Source organism: Octodon degus, unplaced genomic scaffold (assembly GCF_000260255.1).
Source record: "Octodon degus isolate 3935 unplaced genomic scaffold, OctDeg1.0 scaffold00072, whole genome shotgun sequence".
Lineage (NCBI taxonomy): Eukaryota > Metazoa > Chordata > Mammalia > Rodentia > Octodontidae > Octodon > Octodon degus.
In genome coordinates, this window is record NW_004524648.1 from 1,486,865 (window position 1) to 1,510,171 (window position 23,307).

The 23,307-nt window shown below is 42.3% G+C and overlaps 1 protein-coding gene across 1 annotated transcript in view; it reads right to left on the minus strand.

Moving 5' to 3' along the window:
- Positions 1-23,307, minus strand: part of Rpa1 (replication protein A1) — a 69,295-nt gene that overhangs the window by 4,457 nt on the left and 41,531 nt on the right. The window contains exons 6-15 of the mRNA XM_004635470.2: positions 21,323-21,415; positions 18,035-18,167; positions 15,899-16,001; positions 13,557-13,625; positions 12,634-12,826; positions 12,354-12,493; positions 11,829-11,977; positions 7,888-8,020; positions 5,078-5,254; positions 2,367-2,474 (exon numbers count right to left, since the gene is read on the minus strand). Coding sequence (XP_004635527.2) covers positions 2,367-2,474; positions 5,078-5,254; positions 7,888-8,020; positions 11,829-11,977; positions 12,354-12,493; positions 12,634-12,826; positions 13,557-13,625; positions 15,899-16,001; positions 18,035-18,167; positions 21,323-21,415 — 1,298 coding nt within the window. The remainder of the gene's footprint in view (positions 1-2,366; positions 2,475-5,077; positions 5,255-7,887; positions 8,021-11,828; positions 11,978-12,353; positions 12,494-12,633; positions 12,827-13,556; positions 13,626-15,898; positions 16,002-18,034; positions 18,168-21,322; positions 21,416-23,307) is intronic.

A 23,307-nucleotide genomic window follows, 5' to 3' on the forward strand; every position in this document is an offset into this window, starting at 1 on the left:
GGAGAGGAGAGGAGAGGAGAGGAGAGGAGAGGAGAAAGAAGAAGAGGAGAAGAGGTGAAAAGCTTAGCTGGTTTGTAGCATATGCCTACATTCCAAGGTACTTAAAGAGACATTATTTAGGAATGTAATGTCACCAATTCAAGCCCAATCTGAGCAATTCAATAAAAGTGCCATCCCAAATTTTAAGAAAAGCAGGGCCTAGGGAGATAGCTCAGTAGAATAGGTGTTTGTCTGGCAAGCGCAGGGTTCTGAGTTCAATCTCTGGTACTACAAAAAAAAAAGTAACACCAAATTTTAAGAAAAGGAGCCGGGCATAGTGGCCTGTAATTCCAGCACTCTGGAGAATGAGGACCACTGCAAGTTCAAGGCCAGCCTGGACTACAGAGGGAAACCCTGTCTCAAAAAACAAAACAAAACAAAAACAAAAACAAAAACACTAGAGAAAAGGGGTGGTGCTGGTCATATAGCTCAGTGTGAAAGCCCTGGGTTCAATTTCCAGTACTGTTTAAAAAAAATAAAGTCTGTAGAGCAAGTATTAGAGAATGTTTTACATAAAAATGTATAAAATTAATAACTTTATATGAAATAGTTCACATAAGCCACACAGAATATGAAACGGCTTTACCATATATACACCTCTTTTTTGTGTTGACAAAAAAAAAGCTGTTTACTGCACTTTCAATATGTAAATAGTTTCATACCAGCCTGATTATTATTCCAGATCCGGGAAGGCCTGGACACACACTCCGTGAGCAGCACAGCCCCTGCAGGAGGAGCTTCTGTGTGTCCTCCTTCACCAGCTAAGAACAGTCAAATATAATAAGCTCACAAAAGTCCTGAGAGGCAGCCTTGAGCCTTAAAATCTGATATGAAAATAGAGGCCCAGGCAAAACAGATAAAAGATACTATCACACTTTAAAGTCAATTCTAGTTATTTTTGTAAAAGGACTTCTTTGGACTGTTGCCAGAGATCTCACGGACAATTTTAAAGGCAGGCAGGAGCAGAACCATACAGAAGAGGACAGAAAGAACCAGAAAAACACATCAAATCATACGGCAAATTTTTCTGTAGCCTTTGCAAGTATTCTGACCAACATGGAAGAAATGGGGGGTGGAGCAAAGATGTGTATGTGCTTTCATTGGTCTTATTTATAAGTTTTATTTGAGGAACTATCTTTCCCAAGCTCAGCATTTTCGGTATTAATAAATCTAATAAGTAAAATGCAAGTTTATAAAGATGAAAAGGGTAAAGTAATTTTATGAAAAGTCACTTCATAAAAATCGCATTTGAGGAAATAGCCATCATCTTTTTTTTTTTTTTTTTTTTTGGTACCAGGGATTGAACTCAGGACCTTATACTTGCCAAGCAAGAGTTTATGCCCCTGAGCTATCTCCCCAGCCCTACATGTGCATTTAAACCAGGATATGATTCAACTTTTTCAGAAGGTGTTTATTACACTACAAAAGACATGTGTAAACCCTGGGTTATTTCAGAAGGCACCTTCTAGTTCTGAGTGACCACCATCACCCTAGCTCTGACGAGCTTACAGGAACGGTAGAAACAAATAATTTGGTTTATATCTGTAACATGCTTATTTTAAAAGATTTCTTTTATATACCTTATGTTATTATATTATTTTTTGATACAGGGCCTCGCTACACAGTTTTGGACTCAGCGATCCTCCTGTCTCAGCCTTCCAAGCACTGGGTTACAGGTGTGTGCCACCATGCCCACTTTTGGGGTGGCACAGTGTGTCTGGAGTTCTGGGGCCAGCACAGCATGCGGTACCTGGGATCGAACTTGGGACTTCGTGCTTGCCAGGCAGATGCTTATGCTGCCAAGCTATCTCCCCAGCCCTCAATACCTTAATGTTTTTTTTTAATTTTATTTATTTATTTATTTATTTATGTGTGTGTGTGTGTGGCCAGCACAGCCCACCAGGGGGCGGGGCTGGCTGGCATGTGGTGCTGGGGGATTGAACCGCGGTCCCTGTGCTTTGCTAAGCTTGTTCTAAGTAGGTGCTTTAGACCACTGAGCCATCTCACCAGCCCCTTAATGTTAAGTACATATAAAATGCACAATATTATGGGGCCGGGGAGATAGCTCAGTAGAATAAGTGCTTGCCTGGCAAGTGCAAGGGCCTGAATTCAATACCTGGTTCTGAAAATAAATAAATAAATAAAATTTAAAAAATAAAATGCACAATATTAGACAAAAAAAATTTTCAGGTGAGCTCACAAGTAATCGTAAGGCTGAGAAATAAGATACAACACTCCAAAGAAGCACCCAAAAAATATTAAACAACAAAAAGGCTCAGTGTTACAGCACAAGAACTAGTACAGCTAGAACGAACTCTGTGGCCAACCTTCTCTTTCAGTTCCCCAAGATAGGCAGTGTTCTGTCCAAGGATAGCTTCAGCAGATTCCTGGAAACAAGTCACCCACTGATTCTCTTGAAAATCGGCGATATTTGCCTGAAAAAACACAACTTTCTATTATTTAAGCAAATAAATAATAAAAGGAAGACAGATTAAGGGCAATGGGAGGTTAATTTTTTCCACACATTAAAATTTCCAAGGTGAAAAATACTACCATGGGGCCGGGGAGATGGCTCAGTGGAATAAGCGCTTCCCTGGCAAGCGCAAGGGCCTGAGTTCAATCCCCAGTTCCACCAAAAAAAAAAATACTACCATTACAAAAATATAGTTTTCAATTTATGAAGGTTTGACTCAAACAATTTTTCACTTTATATGCAAAATCATATCTATTCAACCATCCTGTTTTCACTTAATAATTTATAGAATACCATATTCTATAAATTATACTCAACACTACTACAATATAAGCTTTATGTCAGATTATTTTGCTCAAATGTAGACAAATGTACCTGTTCTGAGCCCATCTGAGGTAGGAGTGCTAAGGCTATGATGTTCAGTAGTTCATTAAACGAATTTGTGGCTTGGCAACAGTCAGGATGTAACCCCACTGTAAGTCGAGGGACACCTATACTATGGTCTTTGTAAAACTGTTGAAGGTATGACAGAAACAAGTTTCAGGTGTAGTCTAGATATGCCTTGATATGTGATTTCAGAGCTTAATTAAAGACAGAGCCCAAGGGACTGGGGAGGGAGCGCAAGGGCCTGAGTTCAATCCCTGGTTCCATCAAAAAAAAAAAAAAAAAAAGACAGAGCCCAAGTAAACTGCAGATATAGAATCTGTGCACATATAACCTAGTTCCTCTAGATGCGATGGGTTTGGGACTGGAGGTCAAAACAAGCCTCCACCTGTAGCATAGGTACTTTGTACTTTAAATTAGACATATGTCCTCCAGCTGATAGGAGAGGCTATGTGAGATGGATTGATCTGAAGCTCCCAGGCAACTTCAGAGCCAGGGCTAAAGCTCTTTAGCAATCAAATCTACTCAGCAACAAAAAGGTATAATCAAGCATCTCCAACAGGATACATGGTATGAAATTAATTTGGGGCGGGCCAAAGAAACAAGTGGATCTCAAAGAACCTAGCTGCTCATGTAAGCTTTTTTTAACTAAGAAATCACAGTAAAGTCTTTTTTAAAAGTATCACTGTGATGATTTCACATATTAACTTTGCATATACACAGGGACGTTAAATAGAAGATGTGACGATGAGAAAAAAGTTGAGGGTCAGGGATATAGCTCAGCGGCATAAGCACCTGCCTGACAAGCACAAGGTCCTGAGTTCAATCCCCAGCACAAAAAAAGAAAAAAAAGACAGTGACATCCATACTGGAGCTCGCGTCTCCTTTACTCTGCTCTCCTCATAAGAGGCACCAAGCCTCGTGCTCTGTGGGGGAGAACAGCAACGCTGCAGGCCCACGGAAAATGTCAAATGAAGCAAGTGTGCAGGACAACCCACGACTTAGCAGTTTAACATGAAGGTGGATGGAAAAAACTATCTGAAACAGTGCCCTTCGTCTTAGTTCAATGAAAAGTTTAGTTTACGAAACTGAGAAATGCAGTGGAACTGTCCTGAAATCACAACTTTAAGGGGCTTTTAGAATGTAGAAAGGACAGGTGGAATTCTTTCTCTTGTTTTAATCTAAAAGGATTTCTTTAAACTTATTATAAGTAGTCATGGCACATACACAAAAAACTGCATAATGCAGAAGGATAGAATGAAAATAAAAATTAGCCCAGAAGTAATCTTGTGATATTCGTCCTGTTTTTTTTCTTCTTGTCTGTGTGCATTCTTTAAGATCATATAAGATACTCCATTTAAAATTTGCTATTTTCAACTAATAATTTTGACTATTCACTTAGGATTATCCAATAGTCCTTTTTAGTAATGGTTTGCAAACATGATAACTGCCAGATAATGAATGGTTGTTTCTAAGGGCTTTGCAGCATCCCACCTTATATTCAATAAAGGAATTAACCAACAGAATATTAAGGACATTCAAGTAGAATCCAAATTTTTAAAGTGAACAACAGTGTTAACTTTCTGCACCATAACATACCTGATTATTTCCTTAGATAGACAACCTAGAAAAATGTGAGTGCCTTTTTATACTTTTATCATTTAGGTACTTCATACCTTTCATTTTAGAGGTTTCTGGAAAAAGAAAGCAATCTTTATAGTGCAAAAAAAGCAACAATCCCACCTCAAGCACAGTCACATTCCTCTGAAGTCAGCTCTACTAAGACTGGAGGAACAGATCATCCGTAAGAAAAATAACTAAATATAGGCACTGGCTGTATAAGTACAATTACTGCTCTCCAGAAATGCCATTTCAAATTAATTTATCTTCATAAGAGTTAGCAGGTGAGTGCCACCAATACTGTAATTGTATGACATCCACAGAAGACTAAAATCATTTGGGGCATCTCAATTCAACTTCCTGGCATTAAAAAAAGCTTTTAGTAGCAGAAAACAGACTGCTATCCAGTTGACTGAAAGGCCCTACTTGCTTATTTATAGAATAGTAACACACTCCTCAGCTCCTACTTATCTGCAAACTCCCTATCGTGGGCCATCTTGGTTGTGCTGGTCCAGCCATGGCGCCTGGCCCTGGTGGTTCTCAGGCACCCACTCTACTTACAGATAAGATCATGCGGTATTTGAAGTTGGGAAATTCCCGGTCGCACTTTTCACAGCGGTATAAGCCATTCTGCTGGTCAATCACTTTTTTATTGCAATCCTGAGTTGGGCAGGCCTGGTACATACAGTTCTCTTTGCGAAGATACACCACTGTTGCCACGGAGCTGAAATAGTCCGCCTTCAGATGAAAACAAAGCCTTAAGACATAGGGCCGCACCTACACTCAGCGCAGACACAGGCAGCTCAAGGCGTGCCCTTACTTACAAATGCTAGGTGCAGTCCATGCATCCTAATTCTGAAGCTCACAAAGTGATTACATGCAATCATTCATTCCATAATTTCAGAAATCACATGTGCTGTGTATGAAAGCCACCAAGGCAACAAACTTTGTTCTAAAGCATGCAATGTCTTGTAAGTTATTTCTAAATTAGATTCAATTAATTCAATAAAACAAATAGTGTTCTTCTTTGCTGGAGACTATAAGACTTGTTCCTTCTGTTCCTCTGAACCTCCAAAGGCCACAGATTTAGGAAATGCCAAGTAATGGAGACTACAAAAATCTAGTGTAGTTATGATCAACCATTCTTCCCACATTAAACAGAAGCAAGGGCAGTGATTCCAAGGGTGTAGGTCCTCCTCTGTGTTTGTCTAGGTCAGGAGCCAGCAAGATCTTCCTGTAAATAGTTACACAGTAAATATTTCAGGCCTGATGGGCCATTTGGTTACACAGTCTCTGTTGCAGCTACTCAAATCTTGCTGGCAAGAGCAGTCTACAGAGGAAGCATATGGCTGTGTTCCAATAAAACTTTATTTACAACAGGTGCGCAGCAAGGTGGACATGGTCTGTGGCCTTGTTTACCAACACAGGTTTGAGTCATTAAAATTTAGCACAATGCAAAAATACCTCTAAATAAGATCTGTGCCTTCTCAGCAGAGAGATTAGAGAGAAGTGTATCTGGCAAAAACTAAGCCATATTTTGGGATTTTTTTTTTTTTTTTGGTCTCTGTGTGTGGTTGATATCTGCTTTTACTTTTAACCTTCAGAGAGGTTCTCAGATGAATTATTTTTGGTTTGTGTTTAGTACTGCCAGGGAGCAGTTCCCTCTGGGTGCACCCAAATTCAGAGCTAGGTCACCAACTGCTGGGACCTCCTGATGTCTCAGACCAAAAAAGGTAAAACAATGGCTGTTTAAAGAGCTTGGATGAGTAACTAGCTTAGAAGGCTACAGGGTTAGGGGCATAACTCCATGAAAGAGCACTTGCCTGCATACATGAGGTTCTGTATACAAACCCCAGGACCACACACACACACAAAAAAAAAAACAACAAAAACATTTTAAGCTGAGGATGGTGCTTTACACCGTAATCCTAGCACTTGGGAGGCTGAGGCAGGAGGATTGCCAAGAGTTCAAGTCTTGCCTGAACTACATGGTGAGCCCTTGTTGCAACAACCAAAAGCAACAAAATTTTTTAAAAAAGGAAAAGCTCCAGAGACAGGCAGAGGACATAGCTCAGTGGCAGAGTGCTCAGCTTCCCTAGCATGTATGGTGGCACATGCCTATAATCCTAGCAGGAGGACTGCAAGTATGAGTCCAGCCAGGGCAATGTAGTGACTTAGTAAGTCTCCATTCATGATCCTCTTCCCTCAGTCTCCCAGACTGCTGGGACTATAGGCGTGCGCCACCTTACCAGGCTGAGTGCCTCATTTCTCTCTCTCTCTCTCTCTTTGTATTTTAGGGAAGGGTCTACAGAGTGCTCAGGGTCTCACTACATAGATCGGACTCATAGATTTTCCTGTTTACAGCCTCCTAAGTGCTGGGATTACAGGTGTGCACCACCATGTCTGGTCTCAGTGGCCGGTTCAGTGTGCCTGGGGGCGGGGCCTGTTGTACCAGAGATTGAACCCCAGTCCCTGTGCTTGCCTAAACAGGTGCTTAGTCCACTGAGCTATTTCACCCAGTCCTAACATAATTTAAATATTGAAATGCTGGTGGGCATGGGGGTGCATGCCTATAATCCCAGCACTCAGGAGGCTGAGGCAGGAGGATCATGGGGAGTTTGAGACCAGCCTGGGCTACAAAGTGTGCTCAAAGCCAGCCTGAGTTGAACAGTGAGGCCCTGTCTCAAAAAGACAATCAAGGGGCTGGGGAGATGGCTCAGTAGAATAAGCGCTTGCCTGGCAAGCACAAGGGCCTGAGTTCAATCCCCAGTTTCACAAAAAAAAAAAAAAAAAAGACAATCAATCAATTGAACTGCGGACAGAATACAGGTTAAACCAAGATGGGGTGAGGGTCATTAACAAATACTGGAAAGAAAGCTCTAAGTGAGGTCGAACATCAGAGCCAACCCTTGCAAGACACAGAAGTGGCAGGGCTGGCCGAGGAGTGGGGAAGCACTCGGCAACCACCTAATGCCTGCTCTGAGCCTGAATAGTTTGCTTCACTCAAAATACATCTTTGAGATACACAAGCACTTCCATTTGTAGAAACAAACTGAAAAGAAGTATGGGCCTCAAATCAGTTCACACTATCAGAAAAGCTTGGTGATTACTCCTTCAAGTTCTGTGAAGAAACAGCTCTTCACATTTTTCTGCCTCAACATATCAGCAGGCTCCCATCATTCCCATCAGGAAGCCCGGCCGCCTCGCTCTGCCATGCCTCTCAGTCACGCAGCACTGGGCAGAACCTCAGGCAGGAAGCGCAGCTCTGAAGTAACATCCCACTGCTGGTATCACAAACCACATCTCCAACTCATCCTCTCATTGTAGGCTTTCCATGCTTTTAAAAAGGATCAAGGACATAAGATAGATACCTTGTCACCTTGGCCCAGGTTCTCTGACTTGACTTCGTATAAAGTTTTCCAGTTGGTGTTGCTCCCTCCTAGCCCCCCACTCTTCAGGTCAGAGATGGAAACACCATCTAAGGTTTGGCCTTCAGCGTCAAACCTGAAAAACAAATCCAGGAACTTCATGCACTTCTCCCATGTGCTACTTGCTCCTACAGACTAAGTAGGAGCTCCTGTCTCCTGCTGTCACATCAGCCATTCCATGACAGTGAAGTTGGTACTGTTTCTTCATTACACTGTAGGTCTCCTCTTCCATCTTATTTGCTTTGATGCCCTCCAGTGGCCAAGACAAACAGTGCCAAAGTACCACGGACCCTTGTCCTGCACAGGCCGTGCATGCTGGAAGTGGCCCCGACCTCAAGGTAACCAGGAAAGTCAACAAAAAATACTGTGGAGCCCTGAGAGACCTCTAATGCTTGTCCATCTAAGGCTTGTCCTGCTACTTCAGCAACAGCTGCATTTATTTATTTATTTATTTATTTATTTATTTATTTATTTATTTAGTGTGTGGCCAGTTCAGCCCACCAGGGGGCGGCCCCCCGCCCCGGGGCTGGCTGGCATGTGGTGCTGGGGATTGAACCGCGGTCCCTGTGTTTTTGCTTAGCTTAGCTTGTTCTAAGTAGGTGCTTTAGACCACTGAGCCATCTCACCAGCCCAACAGCTGCATTTTTATCATCCAATATACTGAAATATACTGGAATGGAAAGGGACAGGTAACATTTTGTAATAGATTACACAAAGATGTTCCCAGGGTGGAAAACCTATTAAGCCTGATCGGCTACTCTAAATGATTTTATAACCTGAAGTCATTTATCAGAAGGCACTATTTGCTTTCTTGTAGATTTACCATTCATTTATTTAGTGATACAAGAGTTTGAAGCTGGGGCCTTCACACTGAGCTTTTTTAATTCTGAGACAGGGTCTTACTAAATGATCCAGTTATGCAGGCTGTGCTTAAACTTTTGATCCTTCTGCCTCAGCCTCCCACAGTGCTGAGAGTATAGACGGGTACCACCACCCTTGGCTTAAGTTCATCTTTTTAGTGAGATGTTACTTATCCCAACATTAAAGTTACACTAACTTGCATTGAATTATTATTAAAATCAATTATTCTTCTTGACTGCCTATCAGTTGATCTGAAGTAAAGCAAGTCACAAGGGGGCTCAGGACCATCCTTGAAGCATAGAGCAGTTAGCATGAGCTTAAGAACACCAAATGTGGGCTGGCCAGATAGCTCAGCGAATTAAAGCTCTGCTTAGGCAGACAGGGGCCGGAGTTCTGATCCCCAGCCTGCTGTGCTGGCCCCACCCCTGGGGTACACTGAGATACTGATTGAGACTGGGCGTGGTGGCATGTGCCTAGGATCCCAGCACTTGGGAGGCTGAAAACCAGGAGGATCACTATGAGTCCCATCTGTGTAGTGAGACCCTGTACTAAATACATTAAAAAACAAAACAAAACACCCCACACCAAACATGATCCAAAAGGTGGGTAAGTAAAAGCTAACCACATATAGAACAGGCCTCCTAAAAAGAGCCCTCCCACAGAATGGATTATGCCCTGAATTGCAGACAGCTGCCTTCTCATTCTGTCAGACAACCAGCTAAACTCTCTCGCAGAAGCCTGGCAAGTCCATAAATCTGCTTCACTACCAGCTACACAAGTTTACGGTTTCAGGGCAGCTGTGAGATGGCTACACCCTGGCGAGAGGCACAGAGGCTGCAGCGAGCCCTGGTGCAGCGGAGCAAGGGTGTGGAGCAGGCACGGGCTGCTGAGGGGCCAGCAGGCAGCTCTGGTGGAAAGCCATATAACCAGACACTATCAAGGAAATCATAAGCGATACTATATCACAACCGGAAACACATGGGAGTTTACCTGAACAAGGATCAACACATATTGTGGGCTAACAGCACACAGCCTTTTCCAGAGCACCTTGCATGTGGCTTACCAGCGGCAGTGACCCCATTTTTGTCAGCACCTGCCTCTTACAAAAGTTTAGCAAGTTTACCTCTGAGCACAGGAAATTTGAATTGTAATGCCTGTACCATGACACATTGGCTTAACTGCTGGTGGTCTGTACCCTGCTTGCTTGGCCATACCTGTCCACTCTGCTACCAGGGAAAGAGAACCTCTTAATGTACTGTAGAAACTTCTCAACCGTTCTTCAGAAAAATGTTATTTCCCCTTTCGTTTCAGACTGTGTTTGCAGCAAATTCTGGGCCTAGACCGGGGTGGAGCATCTACGGCACATGTGCCAGACTGAGCTGTTTATCATCACTCCAAGCTCCAAAAGGTCTGCCATCACTGGTCTAGATGACATCAACTACATATTAAAAAGGCTCTTCAGGGCCAGGCTCTTCATGGCTCAGTAGAATAAGTACTTCCCTAGCAAGCGCAAGGACCTGAGTTCAATCCTCGATTTCACAAAAAAAAAATTAAGAAAGGCTCTTCAGTTACCTAAACTGGACCTAGAAATACACTGATTTTTTTTAACCAAATATGTATGTAAAAATAAAATGGTAAAAACAACAAAAAAGTTTCTAAAGCTCCAAGGAGACATGTGCCATCAAAGATAACTCGTGAGGAGGTAACAGAGCAAGAGGCCAGCCAGCCCTTCTTACATACAATAAAAACTCCCCCTTGTGAAAGCCAAGATCTAAATTCTAATCCGAGGAGGAGCATGTGCTACACAAACTTCCCTTTGATCAATGTCAAGTTATTTTGTCTGGGGCACAGCTCTGTCCTTACGTAGCCTGGGATCACAGATACCGACAAGTGAAATACGAACACCTCAATGCAGACATGCAATTAACCTGGGGTCATGCTCGAAAGCCTGAAAGTACATCGAGCAAGAAGAAAAAACCAGAACCATGGCTATTTGTGGTCAGACTATCAACAGGCCCTGCCTTGTAATACAGTACAAGCTACTAAAATACTTGAATGGGGGCTGAGGATTTGGCTTGGTGGTAGCTGGAAGTCCTGGGTTTGGTCCTCAGCACCAAAACAAAAACAAAAACAAAAACAAAAAACAACAACAAAAAACTAACCTCCCCCAAAAAATTTCAACCAAAAAAAACCCCAGTAAAATGAAATAGTTAAATACATGCAGGTGGGTCACACTCACAAGGATGACTTGTGAGTGATGTCATATGGCTATCCAGCAGATGTTTCATGAAATACTAGAGCTACTGGTTTCCATTAGACTCAAAAACTCCCCAAAGAGTTGAAATACAGGCTAATTTTTGAGTCATTTAAATTCTAAGACATAGTTGGAAACTGACATATGTTCCAGGATTCTGTGATTATGGCTATACAAATTATTAAGCTTGGGCTAAAGTGTTTTCCCTGACCACATCAATTCTTGCCTACTATGTTTCAGGCTCAAATGCTCCAGAGTTTTAATGTCTTAAAAAGCTAGATCTAGTGAGATTTTAATAGGCTCCCCTTCATCCCTTGAGTGCTTTGGGAATAGTGATACAATGCCAACTAAAGCCTTCAGTCCCTATCATGCTCTATCTTGTGAATAGACACAAGAAGATGCGGCCAGCACCAGAGACTCCACGCTCTCCCCTTCTACCATAGGTCCCGCTGCTCAGGCCTGGGAGCAAAAGATGCCCCTTAGCATAAAATTGTCAGTACACAGCTAAGCCTGGCCGCCCCTGCTTTCTCAGGGCTGAGGTCAGCATGTGGCCCTTACATTCTAATTGCCTCTTTCCAACTCACCAGGTTTGTCACAGGATTAGGGTTTGTCAGTTTTAGGGCTTTAAAGTCATTCTCTCAGAAGGCATATGCCTCCAAGAAATAGAGAAACGGCTCTGTTCAGTCACAAAGCCTTCTGTTTGCTGGAGAGCTCCCATACTCAAAGCCTGGGCTCAAATATCCCCTTGGCTTAGCTCCATAAAACCTACCATCCACGAAGCTTATAGGCCTCAGGGATGTCAGGATTCATGATGATAGTGCTTGACGACAGCACAGAGAGGCTCCGTCCACCAAAATCAGAAACTCTGGCTCCTTTTATGGCCATCACAGGCTGTCTGGAGCCATCAAATTTGTCAGCCTGTAAAACAAACACCAAACACACACAAATGTCATTGGCAGGAAGAATACACTCAATATTTTTAGAGAAAACAAGGAAAAGTCAATAGTAAATATAATCAATGTATGCAGACTCTATAGAGACAGGCTACATATGCAGGAATCCTGAGAAACACATCAAAACTAATCTATCAGTACTCTCCTAAAGTTAGAGGAAAGAGAACTTCACTACAGAAAGCGGACATCACAGCACTCCTCATAGAAGTAAAAGAAGACTTCAAATGATCACTAAGGGGGGAAAAAAAATCAGCACAACCCTTTACCACCTAGGCAGCCAAAGCCCCACAGGACAAGATAACCTACGCATGGAGCTCTTTTTGTTCACTGCAGGTACTTACATCTTCTCCCCACAGAGTGGCCGTTACCACTTTCCCTGACGTGTCCATCAAGTAGATATTTCTCTTAGCAACTTCTCTGTTGTTAGACTTTACGGTGATTTTAGTGGCATCTTCATAGCTCTTGCAGATCCCAATTATGTCTAAAATATAGGCACAAGGTCTTAGTGCAAGAGGTCAAGTCTCCTCACATAGCATGACCAAAGGCTGAATGGCAAGCACCCAAAGTGTGACCCGCCACACACTACAAATCATCATTCTTTGTCCCCAGACCTGGACTTACCCACAAGTGAGTCTTTTGACTTTTTCTCCAGATCATCAATTCCTATAAAATCAAACTGAACTGTAGGTAAGTGATGATCATCTTCACAGGGTACCACAGAAGTCTCACTATTGAAGGTCATCTCATAGTCGTTTTTAACAGCTGAGAACTGTTTGTTAGCAATCTTTAGGGTGCCTTTTGTGAAATAATACACCTGCAAAAGAAACCAAGCCATGCAATGCAAGATAGCTCAACAAATCAGATACAATACTCCAATGAACAGCACTCTGCTCATCTCTGATCTACCAGCTAATGGAGGAGTCCCCTCTAGGTTTTTGTCTTGGTCCAAGAAGTCCATATTTGTAATATCAAAGATATGTTATTGGAATCCTATCAAGTTAATTCCACTCTGCCACTCCCAGTGCAACCCACAGAGAAAGTAAAGACTAAAACCTATTTATAATTATTGGAGGGGCCAGGGAGATGGCTCAGTAGAACAAGCGCTTGCCTGGCAAGTGCAAGGACCTGAGTTCATTCCCTGTTCTGCCAAAAACAAAAACAAAAAAAAAAAAACCCCAAAATATAATTATTAGGGAGCCAAGGAGCCCCAAGTCCAGCCATGAACATGGCTTTCTAAAACAAAGAGGCTGACCCAAGGGCCACACTGGGGTTTTATTCAGTGGAGGAGTAGCCCGAGGAGAAATGACTGAGAATTGTGGGAAGTGGGTGAGTACTGTGAGCTGAGCTAGGTAAGTGGCCTACATTTACCTCTGCCATATGCAGAGAAAGTAATTTGCATTATGCTATTGAGATAGTATCTCATGTTTTGAGGATCTGGTGCTCAACCAAAATGGTGACAATCGCTCTTCTTTCAAGAACAGCTGCTTGGGTGGTCCTCCACAAGCTAACTCAACAATGTCAGTTCTAAATCAGTATTATGGTACCTTGTTCACTTCAATGAGGGGGAAGAACTTGTCCACCTGATCATTGAAAGCAGTAGCTCTGATTTCACCCTACAGAAGCAAGTGAAAACATGTTATTTATAATGTCAAAGTCAATTAGAGTAGGGAGAAGTTCAACAATTTCCCAAGTAGGCTAGGCATAGTGGTATGTACCTGTAATCCCAGGACTTGGGAAGCTGAGGCAAGAGGATTGCTAAGAGTTTAAGATCAGCCTGGTCTATACAATGAGTTCAAGGCCAGGCTAGATTACATAGTGAGACCTTGTCTCAAAAACCAAAGCAGGACCAAGGATTTAGCTCAGCGGCATAAGCACCTGCCTGGCAAGCACAAGGTCCCAGGTTTGATCTCAGTACCAAGAAAAAAAACGAAAAGAAACAAACCAAAACAAAACCACCAAAAGAATCCTTCCCAAATTACCTATTCAATTGTTTCAAAAATATCTTAATATATATGCTAATTTGTTTCATTTATACTACTAGTTTCTCTTTTTTTCTTTTTTTGAGCAGAATATATTTATTGAGAGAAAGAAAGCTCCTGTCCCGAGAGGGACAGGAGGGGGGACCCGAGTGTGTAGTTCCCCCCACTACTAGTTTCTCTTAACTCGCTGAAAAATTTTGTTCTATTATCCATTTCTTCTTTGTTGAGAGACCTTTTTCGTTTAGGTGCTATCTTAAGAAACTACTTTGAAGATCACGATACAGAATATTAACTATTGTCATTCTCTAATTTTGCTATGAAGTTTTATTTTTTTCGTAAAATAAAAATTAAAAAGCTAAATTCTTTTTTTTTTTTTAATTATTTATTGTGGATTTTTCTTTCTTTTTTTTAATTTGAACTTTATTTCCTTTTCTTAATTTATTTGGTACGGGGTTGGCATAGCATGTGGTGCCAGGGATTGAACTTGGGTCCTTGCACTTGTCAGGCAGGCACTTAGACCACTGAGCTATCTTCCCAGCCCTAAAAAGCTAAATTCTATAAAAAAAAAAAAAAAAAAAAAAAAAAAAAAAAAAAAAAAAAAAAAAAAGCAAAACAAAGGCAAGTATCACCCTTGAACAAAAAACCAAAACAAGACCAGTTTGGCCAGTGCGAAGCGGGCCGCTCTGACATCAAGAGCACACTGCTGGTGCAGCAGGACAGGCGCAGAATACCTGAGCTTTATAAACTTCAACTTAAGAAATTCACACCAAGCCGACATTTAATTTTCTGACAATAAAAACAAAAATATTGTAGATACTGAGCAACATGCCTGCAGCCCGCACTCCCACGGGGAAGTGTGCCGAGCCAGGGTGACTCACCGGTTTCCCTCACGCCTGTAACCTAAACAACAGATTACTCCACACTCGGGAGCCACTGCCAGAAACGCACCACAAGTCACGTTCCGAGCTGCTGGTGACTTAATCACCATTTACTTTTCTGTCAGTCAAACTGTTTATAGATGCCTCAGACTCTTCATTGTTGAGATCTTAGCCAACTTTGGATTAGACCAAAAATTTGCAGAAAACTTCATTCTGATACTGATTCTGCTGTTAGTCAAATATGTGAATGTTATACCCTCTTTCAGGAAAAAACAAGAAAAGGGGAAAAAATTCCCTCTAGCCTCTTGGGGATTTGAACAAATAAGAAACATGCATCTACTTGAAAAGAATGTTTAAAATACATTTAGGAATTACAAACAAAACACAGATAAAGCCATCAAGATTCCACACTTCGGAGATTTTTTTTGTCCTATCATAGGGTTTTCTTTTGTTGAAATAAAGCATAGAGTCTGTGGTCGGATTCCATTTCCCAAAAGCCATTCACTGTGCAAAGTGGCTGTCATCTGTCCTGTGCTGGGACCCAAAGTTCCACCCTGTTCATCAGCAGACATCACATCCTGGGGCTCCAGCAAGTCAGCCTTGGGCCCATGAGGCTACTTATACACTCAGAAAACTAGTTTCTAACTTCTGCTACAAAGGATTTTATACGGGGCCTGCCGTGCTGGCCCTGCCCTCAGTGTGCGCTGAGAGGGCAACTGAAACTGGGTGTAGTGATGCGCACCTGTAATCCCAGCACTTAGGAGGCTGTAAACAGGAGAACCACTATGAGTCCAACCTAGCAGTGAGACCCTGAACACCCTGTAGATCCTTCCCTAAAATACAGAAAAAAGAAAAAAAAGGATTTTATGAATGACTTTTAGCCCTCAACCACAAAGGGGATTAGAGAGCCACAGCAGGAAAGCCAGGAGGACAGAGACCACGTCTCTCTCCGGCCTGCCACACAGGCCTGCAAGGTGAGCTCTGTTTACACTGTCCCCCACTCCACCCTCCCTCATGTAATGTACTCACACTTTCATCCACCAGTTCTAGAGAGAAAAGCTTCCCTTCTCCTCGAGAATTGCTCCAGGTACGGATCTGACTTTTGTTGGTAACACGAGCACAAATAGTCCATCTAAAAAACAAATAGGTTCCATTAGTGTTTGGTGTCTTATTTGGACTAATGAACAAGTAAGAAATCATCTTTCTATGGCCTTTCTAACCCCATGCATATCCCATTTGTCAACGTGAGCTGTATTTTAATCTAGCTAATTAAAACCCCAAGACAACATACAAGCCTGACAATTTCCAGGATAAGCAAATAGTAAAAAACATAAAAGGTGGCTTAACACTAACTCATTTTCCTGTCAAGTACGTTTATAAGCTCCCTCCCTTCTCCAAAATCCATCACCAAGGCAACAGTATCTCTTTAATGAAAGGTTCTAAGCTAAAAATAAATTTAAAAATGTATAGTAATACCAGCAATTATATTTTGTTATGGCAACTGATATAACTGGTGGTGCTATGTTTGGAACTAAAATATCCCCAGCTCAGTGTAGTGGTGCACATCTGGAATCTCAGCACCCTGGAGGATGAGGCAAGACAACTGCCAGTTTAAACCTAACCTGGAAAACTTAGCAAGATGCTATGGTAAAAAATAAAAAAAGAGCTTGGGATGTAGTTTAGTGCTACGGCCCTGTGTTCAGTCCCCTATACACCAAATCAACCAACTAATCCCCGACAGGTTCACAGTGGGGCTTCTCAATGGTGATCAGCTCACAAGGGCTCTGACTTCATCAGTGAATTAACCTATTGATGGATTTGCAATTTGACAGCGTTATTAAGAGGTAATGAAAAAAAAAAAAAAAAGAGGTAATGGGGGGCTGGGGAGATGGCTCAGTGGTCTAAAGCACCTACTTAGAACAAGCTTAGCAAAGCACAGGGACCGTGGTTCGATCCCCCAGCACCACATGCCAGCCAGCCCCGCCCCCTGGTGGGCTGAGCTGGTCACACACACACACACACACACACACACACACACACACACACACATATAAATAAAAAAAAAAAAAGAGGTAATGGAAACTAAGGAAGCAGGGTTGAATTGGAGGGGTGCATTGTGGGGATGTGACTTAGGGGCTGTATCTGATCCCCAGCCCCTTCCTCTCTGGCTCTCACTCTGTGCTTCTGGGCTGCCATGAGGCAAACAGCTTTGTTCCACTGTGTCTTCCAAACACAGCCACTGAACCTGGACTGAAGCTTTGGAAACCATGAGCCAAAATAAACTTTCTGCTCTTTTAAATTGCCATTCTCAGGCAAGCTATCACAGCAATGGAAAGCTGGCTAACACAAGGGCCAAATTCTTGTCTCATTCCTAATGCATGATGAGTACAAATACCAAATGTGGTGCTCCTGGGTCAAAGAAAGAAAAACACATTGAAGCAGTGTGACCTTAGACATGGGACACTGCATAAGAAGGTGTAAGGCCAAAGACCCAGGCCTGGTGCCTACCCTGAACAGAGGTGTCAGGCATACTCACCACACTTGTAATTTTAGAGGGGATAACCAAGTACTGGGAAATAAATAAAAACCTATCTGAATGAATTCTGAAAAAAGAACTCTAATTCTCAACACTTAAATTAATTTTTAATGGGAAAGAAGTCATATAAGAAATATATGTTCAGTGTATATTAATGCAGTTAATATAAATAGTACATATTATCTTAGCCTAAGTAAATCACAGTAATAATTTTTAGACCAAAAGTGACCTATTTATAAGATGAAATGCCTTCTGCATTAACACAAATATTTATTTTTATTCACAGGCCTAGTAACTGCATCTTTAAATAGCAAAAATTCTTAATTTCAAATTCTTTGAAAAATAGTAAAACTCCACAATGGCAGGCTGCTTTTTCTGTCATTTTATTTGGTAAGAGTTAAAGACTGCCGCTGTTTGTTCCCTCCTCCACCTCCGGAAAGAAGAGACAGAGAGAGAGACAGAGACAGAGAGACAGAGAGAGAGACAGAGACAGAGCAGAGACAGACAGGCAGGCACGCAGGCAGAACAAGAGAGAAACCCATTTACATGGTGGTGACCACACAGAACCCACAAGAGCTTCCTCCACCATTTTCTAAGTACATTCTGTCTTGTCCCATACAGCAACTCACTTGGACTGGTACGGCGTGAGGCTGACAATGGGAACCACTTTGGACTGTGTCCCCCCAGAAGGGTGCAACGGGCCGGGCCCTCCAGGTTTTCCAAATGTCTTTGAGGCACCGTAAGCCTTGGGGGCGGCAGAACCTTTACAAACACATACACACAAAAGGATAAATCATTATTCTACTTAAATTTTATAAGTTTTACAACAATTCTTACCACTGATGTGCTGCAGTGAAATCACACAAGATCAGCAGCAAAGTTTCTCCTTTTTATCCTCCAAGAAATATGCAGTCAGGCACAGCCTGAAGCAGGAGGCCAGGAAAGCCATCTTGAAGGAAGTCTGGGCACATGGGAGCCTATAACTGTATCTGCTGACTTAAGCCCTGGGGTGGATAATGACAGTACCAAGTCTACACATCCTCTTTTCTGAGGTCCACCCTCTGAAATATCTCTTGCATTGTTAGCAAGAGTGAAAGAAAACCAACTTTCTTTCTTTCCTTTTACTATATTGGGTATAGGGTCTCACCACACAGCTTGGACTTACAGTGATCCTCCTGTTTTCAGCCTCCCCAGTGCTGGGATTCTAGGCATGTGCCACCACGCCTGGACTTGGTGGCCAACTCAGTATGCCTGGGGTGGGGCTGGTGCCAGCACGGCATGCGGTACCAGGGCTCGAACCCCGAACCCTGTGCTTGCCTAAGCAGACACTTAGTCTGCTGAGCTATCTCTCCAGTCCTGAAAACCAACTTTCTTGATGGGGAAAACTGATAGCAAATCATTAGTCTCACCAGGATGTAATGGACCTATAGGATAGGCCCTGGTGGTAAAGGACAACTATGACTTATAACACTACCACAGAATGGAAAGCCTGTAAAATGATGTTTAGTTGGGAGCACAGGGTGGGAATTGGTGTTTAGTCAAGACACAGGGGCAGGGTAGCCAGGATGACTGCTTCCTTTACCCAAAGCTATGCACCTGCTCACTACAGGGAAAGGACAGGTCATGGAAGCCCATTAGCAGAAGGGTTCCTTTATCCATACACTGTGTCTATACAGCTTCAACCTCCAATTTAGAAAACTTAATTTGGTTCTATGAATTTACATAAAAACATTACCTCAGAATAGAATTTCACTAAAAATATAGACCCGTCATTTACTGAGTTTTCACTGCATGTACCACATTACTCCAAGTAGCATAGCAGTGAGAATAGAAAACATAATTTTATTAATCACATAATGCACCCTTTCTTGAGGCAGGGAGATAGCTCAGCAGTATAAGTGCCTGTGTGGCAAGCACAAAGTCCTGAGTTTGATCCCTGGTACTGTAAAAACAAACAAACAAATCAAATCAAATAAAGCATCCTTTCTTCCAATATGTTTGTTTTTGCTGTGTGGGCAGGCTGACCTTGAACCCACAATCCTCCTGGTGCAGTCTCCTGGTGTTGGGATTCCAGGCCTACACCCCTGTGCCCAGCCTCTCCCCATTTCTTTTCTTGGTGCCAGGCAGCCATCCCTCGCTACATGTCTAGTCCATTTTCTTTCACAACCCAGTTTTGGGATCATTAATCATTAAAAATAAATTTCAGGGCTGGTGAGATGGCTCAGTGGTCTAAAGCACCTACTTAGAACAAGCTAAGCTAAGCAAAACACAGGGACCGCAGTTCAATCCCCCAGCACCACATGCCAGACAGCCCCGCCCCCTGGAGGGCTAAGCTGGCCACACACACAAAATGAATGAATGAATGAATAAATAAATAAATAATTATTAAAAAAAATAAAAAAATAAAAAAAAATAAATTTCAATACACTGTAAAGCACATATAGACAAATGGAAAGGTAATATGTGAAGAGAGAGGGAAGAATAAATAATGTACTACTTGTATTTCAGCTTCTAAGATGCTCTTAGATTACTCAGCGTTTCTATTCCACTACTCCCTTCAATAGTATATGAGAGCTCTGTATATGAAGGTCTAACCATAAAGGAAGACGAATAGATGATCGATTCAAGAATTTTGTTTGTTTTTTTTTTTTAAATTTATTTATTTGTGTGTGTGTGTGGCCAGCTCAGCCCACCAGGGGGCGGGGCTGACTAGCATGTGGTGCTGGGGGATTGAACCGCGGTCCTTGTGCTTTGCTAAGCCTGTTCTAAGTAGGTGCTTTAGACCACTGAGCCATCTCACCAGCCCCAAGAATTTTGTTTGTTTTTGTTCTGCTTTGAAACAAGGTCTCATTATGTAGGTCAGGCTGGTTTTGAACTCACTATGTAGTCCAGACTGACCTCAAACTGGAGGTGATCTTCTTGTCTCAGCCTCCCAAGTCTGCGATTATAGTATGTGCTACTATTTTGGGCAGATTCATAGATATTACTAGATAAAAACAACAAAGACCAATGCGGAAAAGTCTTATGTCTTCAAAGTTTCACAGAAACATTAGTGACGTCTTAACCTGCTTTTCTTAGAACTCTTCATTAAAAAACAGAAACTAATAACTGAGGAGAGGAGAAAAGGAGGCCTATGTGAAATTGTGACAGAAAAAACAGACCTCTAAAAATACACCAAACCACATTGCACAAGTTAATAATTTTTGGTGGTGACCTTGCAGATCAAGAGGTTCTTAAAACAAAGGCCCGAGAATAAACAAAACGATTCCATCAGGGCCTCTCAGGACCTGCTGCAGAGAACGTTAAAAGAAGAAACTATTTCTCTGCCATGAGACTGAGAAGCAGAACCTCTAACCTATAAATGATTCTGTCCTCACGCAAACAAGAGTCCAAAATGGGAAAACAAGAGACAGCCACACACAATTTAGTAAGCGGATGCTAGACAGTGAAAAGGCAAGATTTTAAAGGCATACAAATTCACAGAAAGGCAGAGGGTATAAAACACAAAGATGAAACTACAGGACTAGATAAGCTATTAACTGAGGAAAGTAGGATCCCTCTTATTTTAAAGGACTATCAGCAGGTGTAGCGGTAGACGTCTTCATCCCCGTACTTGGGAGCCCGTGGCAGGAGGCCTGCTGGAATTCCAGGTCAGCCTGGACTACAGAGTGAGGTCAAGGCCAGCTTGAACTAACTAGGGAAGGCCCGGCTCAGAAAAACAAAACACAATACAACAAGATTATCACTTTTTCAATCACACAGTCAATAAGAAGGATCAGAATAATTCTTTGTAAGACAACTCTTGTCATGTATAACATTATGAAAACTCCCTTTACTTCCATCCACATTGATAATTCAAAACATTATTTGAATCCTGCCGCACATGACTGACACACGTTCTGGTGCGGCCATCTTACCGGCTCCCGAGCTCCCGTTCTGCTGCTGCGGCCTGCCAGGGGTTGGACTGGCTGCTGCAACTGGAGAGGGAAGTGCTTGTGGCTGCCCCTGTCCTGAAGATCAAAAGGGAAAGGCTGTTTCAATGCAAATAATTGGAGCTAAGAAATTTGAATTTAACTGGAAGAAATACTCTGGGGAAAAAATGTAAATTTTTATTTCTTGCAGATCAGAATTTCCACCGGAACACTGGATTACACGTGTTTTCCAAGTTTCACTTTTTGTTTTCATGATAGAAAAGATTCACCTTTACCTCCTTATAATTGATAGCTTTCAGGTTTAATGAGGTTTTCTCCTAAAGCTTTACCCATTTCTCCTGTAAGAACCTGCACTAAAGTCACTGGGCTGAATCTGTGACATTACCACTATTTCCATAGCAACAAATCGATGTCATCAACAGAACTGTGTGTTCGTGGCAGGATTTATCAGAAGAAAAGGCTGGGTGGCAAGGAAAATCTAAAAGCAGTTCAATTGTCTCTCAAGTGCTCCCACTTCAAAGGAAAAGGAGACATTCAAAAAGGATTCTACCCTTTCCCTCCCAAACAAAGCAACCTTATTTTCCAACTGACAGTTGGCGGAAAATAAAAGTTGAAAGAGTCTTAGGTATCATGAAGTGCTAGTGAACTGTCACAGCAGGGAGAGACAAGAATGGAGTTCAGAGGCAGTTGTGTCAAGGAAACAGGAAGATTAAAAGGAGAAGAGAGGAAATGAACTTGTCTCTCAAGCAGAAAATAAAAAAAAGCCACACCACAGGGTATTTACTTGCCTCTCACCCTTTATACAAATGTTTATGAAGCTGAAGCACGTTAGAAGTGTAAACACACTCCATGTTTTAAAATAATAGCTGTATCAGATGTGATCTTGTCTTTGTCGCTGGCCTTCCAGGCAGAAGCCAAGCTCATCGGCTGGCTCCTAGGGGGCACTTGAGGCCTTTAAGGGCAGCTCAAAAGAACGTCACAGAGCACCTGAAAGCCAGGCCAGGGGCCGCAGGCCGGGGCTCCTCGCCTCCCTGCTGCCAAGTGCAAGCTCTGCTGGGATTCTCAAGCCCTGCCCCGAAGGGCCACGCACACCTTGATTTACTCTACCTCTGCCGTTAGCACCTTAAGTGGCACCACTAAGGGAGACACAACTGCGCCGTCAGAGTCAAACTCCACATTGAATTTAGGAGGTTGAATGAAACTGTTTATTCTTTTGTTTCTCCAACGGAGAGAAAAAGGGAGACCTTATTTTACATAGATGAGCAGTCTAGATCACTGACAATGAAATTTTTGTGTTTACTTTTGAGCTTTTCCATTATCTCTGAATTTACAAAGTGTCACAAGCAGCTCATGGGAGAACTGTTCTGACAATGTGTCTTGTGAAGAGCAGTTTAAATTCTTAAGTGAATCTTTTTTAAAAGATCAGTAGGGAAAAGATGAGTTGCTCAGTAAATACTACTGAAGCCAAGTGGATGGAAAAAATAAAACTGCTTTAACCTGCTTTATAAAATATATTCAAAAGAACAAGTGAGATTTAGAAATTCAAAACTGAAATCATAAAACATACAAGCCCCTGTTATACTCCATACCCACACCTCACTCTCTTCTAAGGCCTCGAAAACTGCTAAACAAGGAAGGCTTCCTCAGGGCCATCCCTGCCACGTCCCATGTGAGGCTAAACAGGACACCTAGTGGTCACCAGAACCCGCTGATCACACACTTCCGAACTCTATAAAAACCTAAGTGGCCCTCAAAGTCTGGTTTTACAGTGTGACATAGTCAAATCCACGGAGACGAAGTTAAGAAGTATGGCTATGAGGGACAGGCAGGAGTAGGAGGGGATTTGTGGTCTGGGAAGAGGAACAGCTCTGGGCATGGGGAGTGGTGGCAGGGCAGTGCCACTGGACTGTCACTGTGGTGCATTTAGATGCGGCTCAAGTTCACGTTACACATTTTAATTTTTTTTTTTT